Genomic DNA, 18,694 nt, shown 5'->3' with positions numbered 1-18,694 from the left:
ATCAAGCCAAAATACATGGGCGTATCAAAATCAATAGAAAATCTTTAGAGCGGCTTTCCGTTGCTAATAGAAGGTAGTGGTGAGCGAGACGGGTTTAGACCTTGCATTCCGCTTTTTGGTTGGCAAAACCAAGATCAAGATTATTCGCTAGTTCAACTACCGATGGAGGCGCTGCGAAGCGTCAAATTACTCGTTGTCGAGTGACAGTTGAGATTTATCAGACTTCTATTTATTTATTGGAATTGGTAAACAAGTAAGAGTTGCAATTGTAACAGAGACAAGTAGAGACTAGAAAGTAGGCCTGAAAAAATGTCCCAAAAATTGGTCGCCTTCGGTCTCTTTCTTTGCTATGTTTCTTGAATAAGCTCTCTCTTTACTATTATGTGCCGCTGTCTTCCCAGGGGGCGCGAGCGGTCCCAAAGCTTATGTTGCCATGTTGTTATATTTATAGCATTTAATGCCTAAATAATGGTTTTGTTTCCTTATCTAATCCATTGAAGAAAAACCACACATGGTGTTGACTAAGTTGGAGTTAATAATTAACGGCAACGCTGCTTACTGCAGTCGTTAACCTTACTTATGCCTTATTTTGACGATTGACTTTGTTGATGGCTCCCAACAGAAATATTAATTTATATATTTACGAGTTTTGTGATTTGTGGTTTAACATCGAATGCGTGATGGTGTTAGATTGTGGCTAGTTCTTCGTTTGTAGTGTGTTTTTAGTTGGTGGTGGGTTCTGTTCGGCATGCTTTGTTTATGTTGCATGACTTTTGTTCTTGCCAGCTTGTTCATAATTTTCTTGTCTGACTGTTTGGGTGCTGGGGTTTTCTTCTGTATAATACCAGGAAATTTGTACAGTATAATCACGTAGTGGCATACTTCATTGCTTTTAATTTCGTAAGATGCCCATGCCAGCAAGCAGCTAATATGGAGAGAATTTGTCGTAATGGCATGCGTTTTCTGGAGCTGACGCATTCTTATAAAGTACCTACTACAAGTTTCGGTAAGTTTCAAAGCTTAACTCCCGAAAAATTGTACTTTAAAAACCGACGTATTTTAGTTGATAAGAATCCAACCAATCTTTAATTGGATCCAATTTTAAGGATCCAATCCAATTCTTTAATTCTCAGCCACCAGGGCGCGCCACTTTACCGACACACTTTCTACAAGAGTAAGAGTCGTTTCTATATAAGCCTTGTTCTATGATTTAGTTTCGCATCTCTACTTGTCTCTGATTGTAACTAAGATGAAGGTAAGTAGACGTACGATACATAGTACAAACTCTTCTGTAAAATATTGTCACGCGCCAAAGGATACACCCAGAAGCATTCATTTTGATTATTTCCCAAAAGGAAATAGTGGCCAAGTTGCTGTCACAAACTGAAAAGGAGTTATATAGAACGTGGATCAGCGAAAAGCATGGAAAAGGCCTTTGCTAATGGACAAGCCCGTTACAGAGACCATGCGGGTGTGCTTATAGCATTTCAATATCGAATATTACAAGATTTCAGTACTGCCGAGTGAATTTTTACACAGGGAGATCGTCGACCAGTATGAATCGTCCGAAACTAAAACTCTTTTGGCCTCTAAATATTAGCATATTTAATTCAAAATTTAAAATACGTCGGCTTTTTCCAAAGACTGCATTGTTAACTGCAAAAATCATATGAATGCATTGATAATACATTCCTGGCATCCCATATTTTAACCTTTGTTTTTAAATCCATAACATAAAACAATACTTACACACTTTTCGATGTGTTTCTATTTCTCTAAAAGCTTGCAAAAGTTGATTAGAACAAAACAAATCGCAATCCGACGTAAACACCAATGTCAACCAAACAAGTGTCAAATTACTAATTACTGTGTAATTATAATTTTAGCCACCAGGGGGCGTTCGGACTTATAAACTCGCGAATAGCTTGATCAATGGCTCCAACTCTACACTACAAAACGTGACGTCAAGCAACAAATAAAGGATCTCTCTGATTAATTCGCATGTGGTTCTTCCCCGGCGAAAAGATTCATAGATGGGGATATCACTCACATTTAAATGGTTGAACCTAATTTGACCGCGACATGAAGCGGACGGTCCCTAGAACCAATTTAGGTCATAATCAAAACGTTACAGTTACCATTTTAAGAGCATATAATCACGTAATTGACATGACAGAACCGGTTAAGACATAAAATGTGAAGTGATCGGCCATTTTACGATTATCGGCGTCTATACCGCAATTGTTTCTTGTTTTCTGCCATTTATTTGACCCCACGAAATTACAATCTATCGAATGATAATAAGTAATTTTTGTGTTACTGTAAATAAGGTGTAGGAGAAAGACCAGTGACAACCTCCCTCCCTTTCAAAATTAATTGACAATTAAAATTGGACTGCTGGATGATCAATGCTCAGAAGTTGGTAATCGGTGGAGGTGGAGTTAAAATCTGGTTGGCAGATCGCCAGGATCATGCCATTTTAATCTTCTTACTCCTAGGATTTTTCTACAAAAAAGGTGTTGAGCAAGTTTGTTTGGGTGGACACTTAGTCGTTGGTGGTATTTGACACTGTAGCTTCGTATTTCTTCTTTCACAGTTGGTACTTGAAGGTTGCGGAGGATAATTTCATTTGGGATGAACCACGGAGCATCAACGATCATTCGTAGAACTTTGGACTGAAATCGTTTGAGGATCTCAACGTTGGATTTCGAGGCGGAACCCCAAAGCTGTATTGGAACCCCGGATTGGATGTGATCGTTTATTGGCAAGATCGGCAGTTCGTAGTACACATACATTTATTTGTATTAGGCATTTTTATGATGTGTGTTTCAAGGCATACGGAGGACTATTACTAAATTATCTACCAACAAAAAACCTTTCTAGTATGTTTAAATAAGACTACCCTCCTAGCTACGTTTTGTTTTAAAGGTTACTACTACATAAATTATTGACCTACTACATATATTTCGAAGGTTTCCAAGGTGCAGCTTTCATAGAGAATAGCTTCTATCGAGATAGTATACCATCTGCTCAGTGATGTGTAACCCCTCAGAAAAATCAAGGCATCTCGTAATAGGAAAGTTAGGAAGACGGGCTCTTTTTGCCAACGCAATAACGAAGGTTGCATTTACGCAGTGAACGCAAGAAATTAGGAGTAAATTCTACGCCACATTGGACATGAACCCTAAACCAGTAGCCGAAGAATATCCGGGAAATTTTAAATACCACAGTCCACGCTCCAGCAACTTAGCGCCAAGGATGATTTTTTTGAAATGTCATTTTATATCAGAACGTCTGTTTTCACAGAAGTATCCTTTTCAGTGATGAAACCAGCTTTACGCGATACTGACGATCTGGAGGTCTTTTACTCGAAAAATTACAAGATAAATCTATAGCTTTGTAGAAATTTTACAAAARCTTATTTCAGATTCGAATTCGGGACAAAAACAAAATAAATTTCTCCCGTTTTTTCCCGAAAATCATTAAGATTTTCTCAAAAACCGACCACAAAACAAAAAGTTTTTAATCGAAAACGCAAAAATTCGTCTGACGATTTTCTTCATTTTTTTAACAATAATGGGGTGTTTTCAGTCAAAAATTAAAAAATAAATTTTGCTAGAAAATTCGTCTCATTCATCGGTTTGCAGAGAACTTTAGAAAACCCCTTTCAGCTTCGAATTTGACACAAAAACCACATAATTTTATTCAGTTTGTTACGGAAAGTAATTAAAATTATCTTGAAAAACGACCAGAGCAAAAAACAAATATGTATTTGGAAAATTCGCTCTGAAGATTTTTCAAGTTTATTTAAAATTTCAGGTCATTCCAGTTTTAGCAAAGTTTCTATTAAGCAATTCTTGCTACGCAAAAAACGTATTATTTTTAGTTTTATTTAAAATACTGACATTATTCAGGTATTTTCTGTGAAATCAATTTTTAAAAATTATTGGAACACTCTGCTCCTGAACAGGTTTGTAATTTTTTTTCTGCAACCTTTTGCAGCTTCTAATTTTGGACAAAACCCGAATAATTTTTTCTACATTTTTCCCAAAAATATTTCCCAGAACAGTAAAAGTTTATAGTCAATTATTGGAAAAATCACTTTTGTCGCAAGTACTGGCAAACTGAAATTCCTTTACGCAAAAAAGTTAAAAGATGGATTTTGAAGAAAAGTTGTCGTCTTTACAGTTTGGTCTTCTTTATCGTCTTTTTCGAATACCAGTTTTACCTTTGAATTTGGGACAAAATCGAAACAAAGTTATCTTATTTTTTTAGCATATAATCAATATTTGGAAAATTTTTAAGTTTCTTCAAAATTTCCGGATTTCAGCAACTCAAAAGCGCAACTCAACACAGTGTTACCAAGGCCTAAATGAAATATTAGTAGAATACTTACGGTACCTACGCTCCATACAATAGTTCCAGTTCCAGGTTACTTCAATAATTCAGATGTTTATATGTTTTAGTCCCTGCTCAGACATCAACAATGACACAAGCAAAGGTAATAGAAGTGCTATTGATAGACTTGACAAAAACGGACTAATACAGTCAGCTAACCACTAAATTCACACTTAGTATTAATACGCCGTTAGATTCTTACCCCAATCTGAACTTGACTAATGAATGATAACAACTAGAAGTAACTACAGTAAATATACGTATCTGTTATATTTAGCCTATCTTCTTTATGGACTGACCATGTTTAAAACAGTTTCACTTTTGAATCATTTTATTGTAATGTCACTTTCCATTCTTTTATGGGCTCGCGCCAATAAAAAGTGAAATAAACAAACCTCAATTTTAATTTGGTAAAGTAAAAAGTTTAATTAATATTTCGAACACGCTGTTTTTGAGATAGAAGGTCAAAGTCTTGGATTTTTCCTATTTTCATACAGCTTCTAAAGTTTTTCTAATAATTTATTGAGAATTTTTCCCAGATTATCTATGATGGTCGACAAGTTTGGACATAATAGAAACCATTTTAAAACATAAGGGATGATATATATTTTCCTAGTTTTTCGGTCCTATTCAGACCATACATTTGTAAACAGATGCATTCTACTATTAATTAAGAAACATGTTTGTCTTTCGCATTTTTATTGCGGCGGTAACTGTTGAGAAGTAATTAAAAAAATTAAAGTAATAATAAAAATAATCTCTCTCTCTGAATAAATTTATTTATATTAAGAAATATATGATTTATTTACTGTAGGTAGCACAAAAACTCTACCTGCGGTGGTTATTTGGCTGAACTGAGTAGTCTGAAAGCTATTTTTGCCGGTCTCAAGCCCGGATAAAGTAGGAGGGTTAAGCATAAGGCTAACAACCCTACCTTGTAAAAAAAAGTACTGACTTTCTCAGTCCAACTTTATTCATCACTCAATGGTTTCAATGTACAATATCCAACAGTCTAAACTAAAAATATCAATAAAATCCTACTTATTTAGACACATTAAAATGGTTATGAAAACCAATGCTTTGCCTCTGAATAGGACTGAATGATTTAAGACGACGACCAGGGCTATGCAAAAAGGACATTAGTATTGGAACCCTGAATGTACTAAGCTGGTACAGGCCAGGATCAGCGCAAAAATCAATTGTACAGATAAAAGAAATCGGTAAGGATATCACGGCAATAGAGAAGATCAGGTGGACGGACTCAGGGACCAGAGGATCGGAAAATCTGTTGTGTCTTAAAGTGGGAGTCGGGACCAACACCACAAATTTGGAACTGGTTTTGTCGTACGAGAGGAGCTGATAGTCTCTGTTATAGAGTTTAAACCTGTTAATGAGCGGATTTGTCACATCAGATTTACAGGCAAATGGTATAACTATTCGTTGTTATCTATACACGCCCCAACTGAAGAAAAAGATGAAATAACTAAGAAAGCGCTCTATGATGAATTGGAAAGAACTTTACACATAATTCCCCAAACAATACATGTTAATAGCGTTGGGAGTATGCCTGGGTAACACTGTGTTGAGTTGCGCTTTTGAGCTGATGCCGCTCTGTGAGTTGGTGAGTTATAACCAATTGCACCTCACTGAGCCGCGCCTCGAATTGCGCTTGTGGCGAAATAATTCTTGAAATCAGAACTTTTAAAGGACATTTTAATTACTTGAAATTTTGTTAGTTTCTATCATCAGGAATGGAGCAAAAGTATCATTTTTAAGTGATTTCTTCGCGGTTTTTTGTTGTCAATATAAAAAAAAAATTTGGATATTAATTTTAGTGTTGGCGTGTTTGTGCGTTAATCACCGGAGCTTAGTGAAATTTTGACAAATTTAAAATTAATTGAGCGAAAGATTGGCGCTTGGAGCGTTGTTCGTTTAGTTGTTGTTGACTTTGGTTAAGTTGGAACGTAAAATTTGCTTTTGGAAATATTGACATGCGAACAAGCACTTTCTACAAAAATTTCAACAATAAACAAACTGAATATAAACTGCCAAGTAAAGCATTAATCATCAAAAGGGCAAACAATTAAAGCCTGAACAATCTGTAATTCAGTATTGTTTTTATCGAAAAGGTGTATGAATGTTCAGTTTGCTACGGACAGTGGACGAAATTGGTCGAAAATTGCCATGTGTCGTGTGAATCGCGTTCTTAGATGGAAAATAGAGGATGATGGAAATCATTGTGGACCTTACAACCTGAAATCTACTTGAGGGTTAATGGGTAGAAAATGGAGAATRGGGCCCCAGCTTGAGGAAAGCTGGTAATAATGAGGTAAGAAATAGGTAAACTAATCCATAAATATTTTAGCTTAAACTGAGTTTAGTTTTCCGACAAGCAATTGCAGTTTTATGGATTCGTTATATTTCTCTCTCTTTGCTTTGTAAAAATTTTAATTAAAATTAAAAACTGAAATCCTCACTACTGCTAATTAAAAAAAAAAACCTTTAACTTGACGAGAAATTAAAAAAAAACGGACAACTTGAAGTGTAGTTAGACAAAAATTTGTAACTCCCAAACCACTTACATGAACAAACGGGAATTTTCGCACCATGAAAAAAAAAGGTTTTACCGAAAAGCGGTCTAAATTTCACTAAAAAACCCACTTCTGCAGATTATTCAATTTTTTTTTTAACTTGCCGAAAAATTTAAAAAAACGTACAATTTGAAGTGTAGTCAAATAAAAATTCGGAACTCCCAAACCACTTACATGAACAAACGGGAATTTTCGCACCATGAAAAAAAAAGGGTTTTACCGAAAAGCGGTCTAAATTTAACTAAAATTCCCACTTCTGCAGATTATTCAATTTTTTTTTAACTTGCCGAAAAAATTTTAAAAAACGTACAATTTGAAGTGTAGTCAAATAAAAATTCGGAACTCCCAAACCACTTACATCAACAACCTGACATTTTCGCACCATAAAGAAAAATGCTTTATCGAAAAGCGGACCAAATGTATCCATAATCCCCGCTTCTGCTGATTTTCTTAAAAACTTTAAACTCGACGAGAAATATAAAAAACCTTACAACTTGAAGTGCAGTTAAAGAAAAATTCGTAACTCCTAAATCACTTACATTAACAAACTCAAATTTTCGCACCAAAAAGAAAAAAGTTTTACCGAAAAGTGGAGCAAATGTCACCAAAATCCCAACTTCTGCTCATTTAAAAAAAAAATTAAACTTGATAAATTAAAACCTGCCAACTTAAAGTGGAGTTAAATAAAAAATGTATAACTCCCAATCCACTTATATCAACAAACTGAAATTTTCGCACCATAAAGAAAAATGTTTTACCGAAAAGTGGACCAAACTCCAAATCCCAAATTCTACTAATTTTTCAGAAATTTTTAAACTTGACAAAAAATTGAAAAAAAACACCAAACTCTTAGTGCAATTGGCACATTAAAATTGGTCAAAGTTCAATCAACATTGGTTACTGACTCAAAACCAGTTTAAGATCAATATAGAAGATTCATATCGAATAGGCCTAGATTGTTGCGTATAATTCGAATTTGCAATAAAAAGTGCGTCATTTCAGTTTAAAAAATTTAATTTTGGTCCGCCACTTGAATTTGAGAGAGATCTACTGGTATATCTGGTATCTTAAAATAAACCAGACGTTACTATCTACAACTTTTGCATTTATTATTTTCCTCTAAATTTAAAATTAGATGCAAAAACGGGGTGGCCAAAGATCAATAGATAAATCTGTACATCTCGACTCCGGCGACATCTATATCTGTTAAAACGTTCATTTGATATCAAAACGCACACAACATAAAATCGTTCTAAGTTAAAAATTTTGTGCTTGATATAGAAAAAATTGCATTTTCCGTCCCATGGTAAAAGACATTTATTCTAATATGTATATCAGTTAAAATAACCGTCGCACCCGCTCAACTATAACCGTTTATGGAAGTCACCGCAACACGTTCCTTTATAGAAAGCTGTGGGGACCGAGCCAAAGTGCTCATTGGAGAGAGGTTCCGCTTATGGGAAGTGTCCGTTAAGAAAGCTTTTAAATAAATAATTATCGCAAGCCAACGGTATAATCCACAATCATAGACCATTTATTTTTATTATTATTACACATAAATCACCTGCTAGCTAGTCTTCTCGCTGGATTCTACCGTTATTGGGTAGAAACTTTAGCCTCTAACTATCTAGCAAGTTAGATACCTTTAAAAATATTATTGAATAAAGAATGTTATTACACTAGTGTCTAGCCATGACGACTTAAATCGATCATATCAGTCGCTCAATCTTTATGGTTCTAAATAAATCTGTTAAGCCTCTACAGCAGAAGACTAAAGTACCAAAAACTTCGAATGAAACTGACTGCACTCTACTGTATGCTTTTGGACCATGATAAACTTTTTTTAGTTTTGTGCTGTATATGAAATTCGGTTTGCATGTCACCTCAGCTGGAGTTATCTATAGTTGGGTAAACGAGATGACGGCTGCAGCAGTTCCTCGAGTGACTCGATCAATAGGCACTCCTTTAAAGTGCAGGTTTTTGGATGCGTCACTAATAAGTAAAATCGAGCTGCCGAGAACCAGCAGGTGCGGAACCGGTACTTTCGCAATTCTAATTTCATTATGAATGTTGTTGTATAGTGAATTTGCAAGTTCAACTATCGATGGAGGCGCTGCGAAACGTCAAATTACTCGTTGTCGAGTGACAGTTGAGACTTGTTTATCCATTGTAGGTGGTAAGCAAGTGTGAGTTGCAATTGTAACCAAAATGAATGTAATTAGATGCACGATACATAATACCAACTGTTCTGTAAAAGAATATCACTAAAAAAATAGTGAAAATTTGCTGTCACAAACTGAAAAAGAGTTAAAAAGAACGTGGTTCGGCAAAAAGCATGAAAAAAGGCGTTGTAAATGGACAAGCCAGTTACAGAGACTATGCGGGTGTGCTCATTGTATTTCGATACCAAAGATTACAAAGCAGGTACGCCTCCAAGTTTTCAGTACTGCCGAGTTTAAGTTACGCTTTATAAATTTTTACACCGGGACATCGTCGACCAGTATGAATCGTCCGAAACAACTATAAATAGTACTTCCTCCCCTACAACTATGCATATGCTGGCTGTTGTGGCCTCTTAAGATTCGCAGATTGAATTCAAACTAAAAAATATGTCGGTTTTTTTCAAAGACTCCATTGCTAACTGCAAAAATCATATGAATACATTGGTAATACCTTCCTGACATCCCATATTTTAACCTTTGTTTTTAAATCCATAACATGAAACAATACTACACACTTACCGTTCTGTTTCTATTTCTTTTAAAGCTTGAAAAAGTTGATTATAACAACACAAAACAAATCACAATCAGATGTAAACACCAATGTGACACCAATGTCAACAAAACACGTGTAAAATTACTAATTAACTCGTAGTTATAAGTTTACCCACCAGGGGGCGTCTGGACTTTTGAACTCGCGAATAGTGTAATGCATCGTTGAGAGAGTATCATTAAGAGCCTTTTCGCAAGAGCCCCTCTGCAGCGCTTCTCGGTAGCACTGCTGAGAAGTGGCTCGTGTGAACGCCAGTATTTGAACCAATGTATCGTTATCAGTGGCGCTTTTCTTTGACGCGCTTCTCGGCGGTAGTCTTGGTCCCGCCCGTGTGTATAGCTTCATGTAAATCAACATACCGAAAAGCGTTGCAGAGTGGCCCGTGTGAAACGGCTCTAAGATAAACTCTGGCGGGTTGCATCTGACATCTAATGTCACTGTAAATGGCTACGTGTTGCCACATATCTGACAGTTATTGTAATTGATTTGTAATTTAATTTTGGTAGTCAGTGTTCGCAAAAACAAAGATTAGTTGCCATTAAAACTCCTGATTGGTTCCAATCCTTAATCGATAAAACAAGTATAATTAGTTGCATATACAAGGTGACTCAAAATTGGCGTCATTCCTTTTAAGGGGCTATAGAGGCACACCTGCAGAGCACGATAAAAATATACAATATTTTCAAAAATTCCTGTAAGATATTAACAGTTGAAAATCGAATTTCAACTTTGCTATTAAGCATTATTTTGAATTGGTACCATCAATGATTGGTAGCCTATTGTTACACTTAAGCATTCGAAAAGAAAAATTACAATTTTTACTTTAAATTATGAACATTTTTTATATTAAAAAAGTACTTTTCTACAATTATCTGAATGAAAATTCAAAGCGGCAATGTCTTATGTCATTTTCAGGTTAGGTTACAGATAGTTTGTAGGTACTTTTGTCAGGAATAACAAGCATTTGTGAAATTGCGTTTAATTTGAAGCATCTTTCAAAAAATGTACAGCAATTTCGAATATGCGGATTCGCTCTTAGTTCTGGGGAAACGCCACAGTGACCTAGCAGAAGGCTCGTCTTTATCTATGGCAGAAGGTGTTAGAACTCACGCCAACATGTATTGCGCCGCATAATAAAAAGAGCTCGAGAATGTTCGGGTTCCAGACATAGAAGATCATGCATTGGAGATAACTGAAATCGCCTTCGAGGTGTACTCGGAGCATTGCGCAACTGTGCACCGGATAGTTATCGAGGGAGGGCTAAATACCTGACATTTATGTAAGATACATAGGACACAAGAACACATTAAATGGCTACTGAACACTGATACAAACAGAGCAAGTTACTTAACCGAATATGAGAACTTACTAGAGTGCATGATAACGTGATTGCATGAGCACAAACATGTTTGGTATAAAATGGGAACTTCAAACAACTCTTGTGAGTTTAACATTTTAAAACGGTTTTTTTCAAACCCAGTTACTCATATTTAAGTATTTTGTTTCACGACCAATCACTAAAATGTTTTTCTAATTTGTAACCTACAATTTTATTGACTAATTTGAAAGTTTGATTTTTAAAAACAATTTATTTCCAACTTAATACAAACAATAGATTTTACTTGTAACCGAACCTCAACTATGACTTATGACTCGTATATCTTAAGTCGGCTGTGATGTCTTTATAGTTAAATTATGCTGATCCTAGCAGAAACGATACTGCGTCTTATTTTATAAGAATAGTCGGCATAAGTGGCCATATAATTTTACAAATAGAAAGAGGTATTGTTAACATCCCTAAAATTTACCGGTTACCTTAACCTATTTCATTTTCAACCAAGTTTTTTTATATTTAAGAAGCAACAGCTGTTGCAACTAAATATAAATTACCTTTACCTATAAAACCAATTGTGCAATGATATAAAAGATAATAAGCAGATGGATAGGTCTGTGTTTTCGCCTCGCATTTCCGGTCCATATGTTAGTTGTTAACAATTTATTGCAAATATAAAACGATATTTGTTTAAGTTAACACATTAAACATTATAATTTAAAAAAAACGCCCAATTTTCCGGTTTTTCCTAAATTTCTCAAAAACTAGTTATCCGATTGAAGCGTTCGACCTCTCATTTCGTAGATATTTTTATTCTCTACAAATTATTTCATTGAAGCATTTCAATTGCTCTATAAGATCCAAAGTTATAAACAAAAAGAAACAAAAATCACGATTTTTCCAATAATTTGTTATTAACTAACATATTTACCGAAAATGCGAGTGGAAAACACATAGCTATTAATATGCTTATTATCTTTTATATCATCGCACAATTAGTTTGCTACTAGTCTTCGTGTCACGATAACGCATTTTTTTTTGGTTTTTTAAATACCTATAGCTTGGCCTATTTATCTTGAACACCAATTTGGAATCACCGGCTTGATAAATACATATTATCTCTATTTTTAAGATAGTTCAAATTTCGAGATTCTCTAACCTCAAGCACCTCCATGACCGGTTTCGCGCACTTTTGAGTTCGATTTCTTCTACAACTTTGGTTTTCTCAGAAAAATCAATTTGCATTTTCATTTTAAGCTTTGAAGATGACACTCAACACAAATTTCGCAATATTTTAATTGTAATGTTTAGCTTTACCTACCTACTAATAATTTGCCAAATTAACTTTGAACTACCTACTTTAAAATTATGTTTAATAACAAAGTTGAACATGCACCTACAAAATCTCATATCTGCGAGAAACAATCAATGTTTTTTACAGTTTCAACGCACTCTTCCATTAAGCCTCAACACATTTCCGGTCGTACACTTCCCAGTTCTAAGCAAAATTGTGAAGTGATATTGCACAGAAAAACTCCAAGTCTTCGCACTAGCATTAAGCAGCTGGATATCGGAGTGCAGCTATCAACCGATCTTCAGCCGATATTTCCGCCCTCATTAGCATATTTTGTGTTTCAATGTCAGTTCTAATTAGATCAAGCTAAACAATAAAACTTCTATTCTTAGTCGAAGTCTTGGGCAGATAATTACGAAAGCCACCTTTCTCATTCAATGCAGCGCGTATTCAATTCATGTGTGAATAAATTGCCCGTTGTGTTGGCGAAATTTTTAACAATTTATTTCAATTATACTTTTTACTTCACCAAATATTACCTAGGGTTGCAATATAAATTGCAATTATTTGCTCATTACTTAGATGCGAAAAATTCGCCACTAATGTATATTAAACGTATATTTCAGTCTCAGTCGCAAAGTAAAACTGAAATGTATGTGGCTCGTGTGCTAAATTGAGTCCGTACCATACGATGCTAATCGCGAGACACGCGGCGAGCTCGGTATCATCGTGTATGACCCCATTAAAGTATTGTTTAATTAAAGTTATTCAAAAGAGTAATAAGAACTGTTAAAAGAGCTATATAGGATTTTCCCAAGAATGATCTAGACCTGTCTCTTAATCATCAAACATCGATTGTTTGTTAGTCAGTGATAGGGATGGGAGAAAAACAGAGATTAGAATTAGATCCTGAAATGAAAACATCGGATATTTGATGTTGATACTAGATAGATGGAACATTTACTGCGAACTCTTTAATAGTGCCGATACAAACGATACCGCGGCATAACCCATTTCCAGCTGCACCCGAGTATCTTTTTGCAGTCAGTTGACCGAAAAATGTGGCAACTATAAGTTGAAGAAATTTAGTCGATTATTCAACAAGGCATTGTTTTATAATGTCATAGTAGTAGTAAAATAAAATTATTTAAGTTTAAGTTAATCAATTTGAAATTTGTATGCAACTGCAAACTAGTAGAACATCGATTGTCATGTTGTCAAACATCGATGTTCTGCCTTCAATGTTTCCCTAACATCGATATTACCTTTCGATGTCAACATCGATGGCTACCATCGATGTTAGAGGATCGATGTCCCATCCTTAGTAAGTGATGAGCAAAGCAGAACCTACACCAAGACTTCCATGATCATGGTCTTGGTCTTGAAAATCATTCTAAAACATTTTTTTTTTGAAAATATGCGTGTTTTATTATTTAATATTCCGAAACTTTGCTTATTAGTTTCTCGTATTTTTTTTATCACAAATACTAGAACAAAAATTGACAAAAGTACAAACAAAACTGAGTTTAATCATGATGTTGTGGATAATGTCGAGGATAATTTTGTTTTGAAACAAGTTTTCCTTAATCAAAGAAATGGTGCGGAAAATTACCGAGTCGTTACTGTTTTCCGTCAAAAGATGTTTCCAAAAAAGTGTTGAATAGTTTCTGTGCTCTAAAACGCGATATAAACACAATCAACTTTTGCACAAGACGAGTGCAAAGGAAAATAAGTATCTCATTATATTCCTAAATCATAAAATTAGAACGATCTTTCAGTTATTTTATTAAATAATTTTCGATCGCCATTATTTAGATTGTTTGAGCTGAATTATATAGCAGAATATTTTTTTGAAATAATAATGTTGGTAGCATTGGCGTTTGTCTTATCCTCAATTTCCGAAAGTTACTTTAAACTCGCGCTAAATTTGGGGGTGTTTACATTATCTGAAAAACTTCTTCTGGCTGTTGGTAAGGTAAGTACCTATAAAAATGAATTTGCTATGTAATGTGTGTAATAGACAAAGTGCCTAATTATGAAACAATTTCTTTGAATTAGGGATGGGACATCGGTCCTATAATATGGATAGTAGCCATCGATGTTGACATCGAAAGGTAATATCGATGTTTCCCTAACATCTATAACTTCTCATGAACATCGATGTATGACAACATCGATGTTCTGATAGTTTGCAGTTGCATACAAATTTCAAATTAATTATCTTAAACCTAAATAAGTAATTTTATTTTACTTCTACTACTTATGACATTTTAAAACAATGCATTCTTAAATAATCGATTAAATTTATTCAACTTATAGTTGCCAATTTTTTCGGTCAACTGACTGCAAAAAGAAGCTTTTTTCGGGTGCAGCTGGAAATGGGCCGCTATACTGCGGTATCGTTTGTACCGGAACTATCAAAGTGTTCGCAGAAAATGTTTCTATCTAGTGTCAACGTCAAATGTCCGATGTTGTCATTTCAGGATCTAACATCGATGTCCCATATTTCCAACATCGATGGTAAAAATCTCGAACATCGAACGAATTACATCGATGTCTGCAAAACATCTATGTTTTTCTCCCATCCCTATTTTAAATGATTAGTAACATAATAGTAATATTAGGTAACTTTGGTAAATTTTAGGGGAAAAAGAGGGGAAAGAAACATACGTGTCTATATTGTCATGTCAAATTTCCTCTGAAAACGCAGGCCAAATCTGAAAAGTACAAAACGTCTTTCTTATGATTATTAAAACCAATGCGAAAATCTGACCTACTTTAGATTTTCCGAATGCTCCAGACGAAAAGAAAATTGAAAACTGGCAAATCATAAAAATGCTGATAGTCAAAGCTTCCAGAAGGGGACATTTTCAATTTTACAACTTAGACAAAAGTGATAATTTTCCCATAAGTTGAACCGAATCCCATTGAAAATAGCAAGTTCGATGCACCTTTGACTCTATTTCTCATCGAAATTTGAGTCTGTTTAGTCAATATTAATTTTTTACTGAATATTATAAAACAGAGCATACGCTAGGGTAAAAAATCCTGTAAAAATCCGTTGAAATTGACATGCATTGTGAGTCACCCCAGTGATGGTTGAATACAAACATGCAGTTTTTTTTATCTTAACTGAATCAATTGCTATCATTTTTTCCCTCATGGTTAGATAGTGCTAACCTAACCACATTGAAGACCAATAAGTCTTTAATGTAGTCGCAACCGACAAAGCCACAAAACATAACATGTAAAATGTGGTTTCTATTGGCCCCGTTTTACGGTCCTTATTATCTTACTGAAAATTAGCCAGTTGATGCTCATAACTATTTTCCTTTTGAACTCCATATAAAGTAACAGTAAAGCAGTGCCTACACGGCAAGTGGTTTTTTCGTATGACTGCACCTTTTAACCGATCTAGACTGCCCGTGCAACAGACAAACTTTCCTCTCGTCAGTCTCGTCCTTGTAAAGTAAAGCGTTTTTTAGGTAGAAGAACTAATCGTTCAAAAACAAAAATACGTTTCTTATTGGTTGTATTGTACTTACAGAATTCCAGAACATTTCGTGCAAACGAAGGATCCTACAGTTACGTTAACGTATGTGGGGCCCCTTTGACCACAATCGAAACAAAACTTATTCTGAGGAAGTCCTACTAATTCCCGGAGGGTTTTCAGGTTGAGTTCGTCCAATTTTTTACGCGCTGTAGCCATGACACTGCACTGAACACACCTGTTAATCGAATTCTCTTTTCCGGAAAACGCAATAACTTTTGAAGTACCAAACAAAGCAACCACACCGAAAACTTGACAAAACAAGGATCAACTACCGTAAACTGAACTGAACTAAACCAATATAATTTAATTTGACAGAGGAATCCACTGCTTAACAAGCGGTGTTGCCGGTGCGCTCATTATTCACTGTTCCAATCATCAATTTCTCTCTGCCAGTAAATTAAGCTTTGAAGCAGTAGTAGTAGGTTAAACGTTTTCTTTCGACCACTTTTTTCACAGATGTTTTCAGATGTATAAATTACAGAGGTTTATATGGAACAAGCTATTTGCGAGTTGAACATTCTAAACGTCCAGCTTCAACTAGTCAAATTTGACACTTATTTTGATTAGATGTCACTGTGACTTATTTTGTTGAAAGTTCCACTCAGCTTTTGCAAAGTTTTAAGTAAATAGAAACCAATTGAAAAGTGTGAATGTATTGTTTTACGTTATAAAATTAAAAGCAAAGCTGAAATATTGGGATATCAGGAAGGTATTACCAAAGTAATCGTGATTGTTGCAGTTAACAAAGGCGAGTAATGTTCACGTTTCTTCGCAGCTTCATTCATTATTCGGTAGTTGAACTTGCGAATATCTAATTCGGTTCAAAATTTAAAACCCAAATTTGGTAGGTAGTTATAGATCAATAGAAATTTTATCTTGATCGCTCACTTCTGGCGCATGTCGCAAATTCGAAATTTTTGACGCATTTTAACAAATTTAACCGTCTAATTCACAATTTATTGCCCAACTTGCCAGCGCTGCCCTCACATATAGAACACTAGAGCTGTGACATCCGATCTTTCATCAACCAACGCCGAGAGAGGCCGCAAAGAAGGATCACAGTTCTTCTGTGAAAATAATTTATTACGTCAAACAAGAAGGCGGTTGATGAAGATATTAACAGTTGAAGATCGATTTTCAAATTTGTTATTAAGCATTATTTTGAAATTGTTTTATGTTTAATTGGTAGCATATTGGAGCTTAAGCATTCAAAAAGAAAAATTACGATCTTTGCTTCAAATTAATAAAAAATTTTATATTAAAAAAGTTCTCTTCTACAATTTTTTGATGAAAGGGCAGAGCGGCAATGATGTTTTTTGTCATCAACATAGTTACAGGTGGATAGCCCTTGTCAATAATCACAATAATTTGTCAAACTGTGATTTACTTTGAATTTCCTTTCACGAATTTGCGGATATGCGATTAGTTCAGGGAAAATGCCACAAAAACATAGCAGAAGGTGAAAGAACTCACGCCAACAAAGGACGAGGAGAGTGATTCTAGGAAGATAGTGGACGATATTCGATGTTCGGATTCCAGACACAGAGGAACAAGTATTGGACATAATCGAATCAGGGCCTTCCAGGGGCACTGAGAGCACAATAACTGACACTTTCTCAAGCACCAAATAAATACCGAGAAAGGCCTAGATTCCTACCACGTGTGTATGATACACACAGTATAAGGAGCACACACAAGTACAAATGGAGCAGGAGTTAATTACCTGAATACGAGAAGCTGCTTGATAAGAGTGGATAATAAGGAGATTACACAGACACTAGCTTAATTGGAGTTAACCATTCAAATGTTTGGTCATAGATGAAGACAAGTATTTACCGTTTATCCTTGTCTATCTTATTGTCACTCTGTATAATTCCATGGTTACCGGAGTTTTAAATAATTACGAAGCCACAGGTATATGCGCAATGTTAATTAGCCTACCTAGTTAGATTACCTTGAAAAACATTGCTGCCGTATTTCTGATATAGTTTTTTGCAAATTTCTCAGTTTTTAATAACAATTAATTTTTTTACTACTTTTTCTGTACTCCTAACATAGCATAGGTAGCATATTGGAATAAATAAGCATTCAAAAAGAAAAATCACGGTCTTTGCCTCAAATTACGAAAATTTTTGATATTAAAAAAGATCTCGTCTACACTTTTTTGATGAAAAATTCTTTCTCAGTTCCGACCATAACCCATTTAAAATTTTACTTAACGAAAATTTCATTCACAGCCCTCTCCAACGACTAAGCCACACAGCCTGGGACTACCTTAACCACTACGTAGTACCAGATAGCACAAAATATTACATATATATTTAGGAAATATTTATATGTTTGCTAAATATTTCTTAAATATTATTTTTTAAATATTTGTTTCTAATATTTAATTAGCATGAAACAAATAAGTTATTAATAATTTTCTTATTACATATTACTTTTTGTACCTATATATAACAACCTTAACACCCAAAAAGTTACTAATATATTATTTTTAATAAATATGAACAAACTTTAGAACAAATTATCTGAATTTTTATTGATCAATGAATAGCAAATATTTCAGAGCAAAAGGAAATATTTTTTAAATGTTATTTAGAAAATATTTGTTTCTAATATTCAATTAGCATGAAATAAATAAAATAATAATAGTTTTTCTTAGTACGTAATACTTTTTGTGTCTATATATAACACCACTAACACGCAAAAAGTTACTAATATATTATTTTAATAAGTGGGAACAAACTTTA

The 18,694-nt window shown here is 34.5% G+C and overlaps 1 protein-coding gene across 1 annotated transcript in view; it reads right to left on the bottom strand.

Annotated features, from left to right (window-relative positions):
- Nucleotides 1–16,252, bottom strand: part of LOC109542537 (arf-GAP domain and FG repeat-containing protein 1) — a 59,969-nt gene extending 43,717 nt beyond the window's left edge. Inside the window, exon 1 of the mRNA XM_048665284.1 lies at nt 15,934–16,252. Within this exon, the coding sequence (XP_048521241.1) occupies nt 15,934–16,097 (164 nt within the window). The 5' untranslated portion in view covers nt 16,098–16,252. The remainder of the gene's footprint in view (nt 1–15,933) is intronic.
- Between the last annotated feature and the right edge of the window lie 2,442 nt (nt 16,253–18,694).

Source organism: Dendroctonus ponderosae, unplaced genomic scaffold (genome assembly GCF_020466585.1).
Source record: "Dendroctonus ponderosae isolate FM_Combo_2020 unplaced genomic scaffold, Dpon_F_20191213v2 Dpon_F_20191213_3, whole genome shotgun sequence".
NCBI classification, from domain to species: domain Eukaryota; kingdom Metazoa; phylum Arthropoda; class Insecta; order Coleoptera; family Curculionidae; genus Dendroctonus; species Dendroctonus ponderosae.
This window is presented reverse-complemented; position numbering and strand designations above follow the sequence as displayed.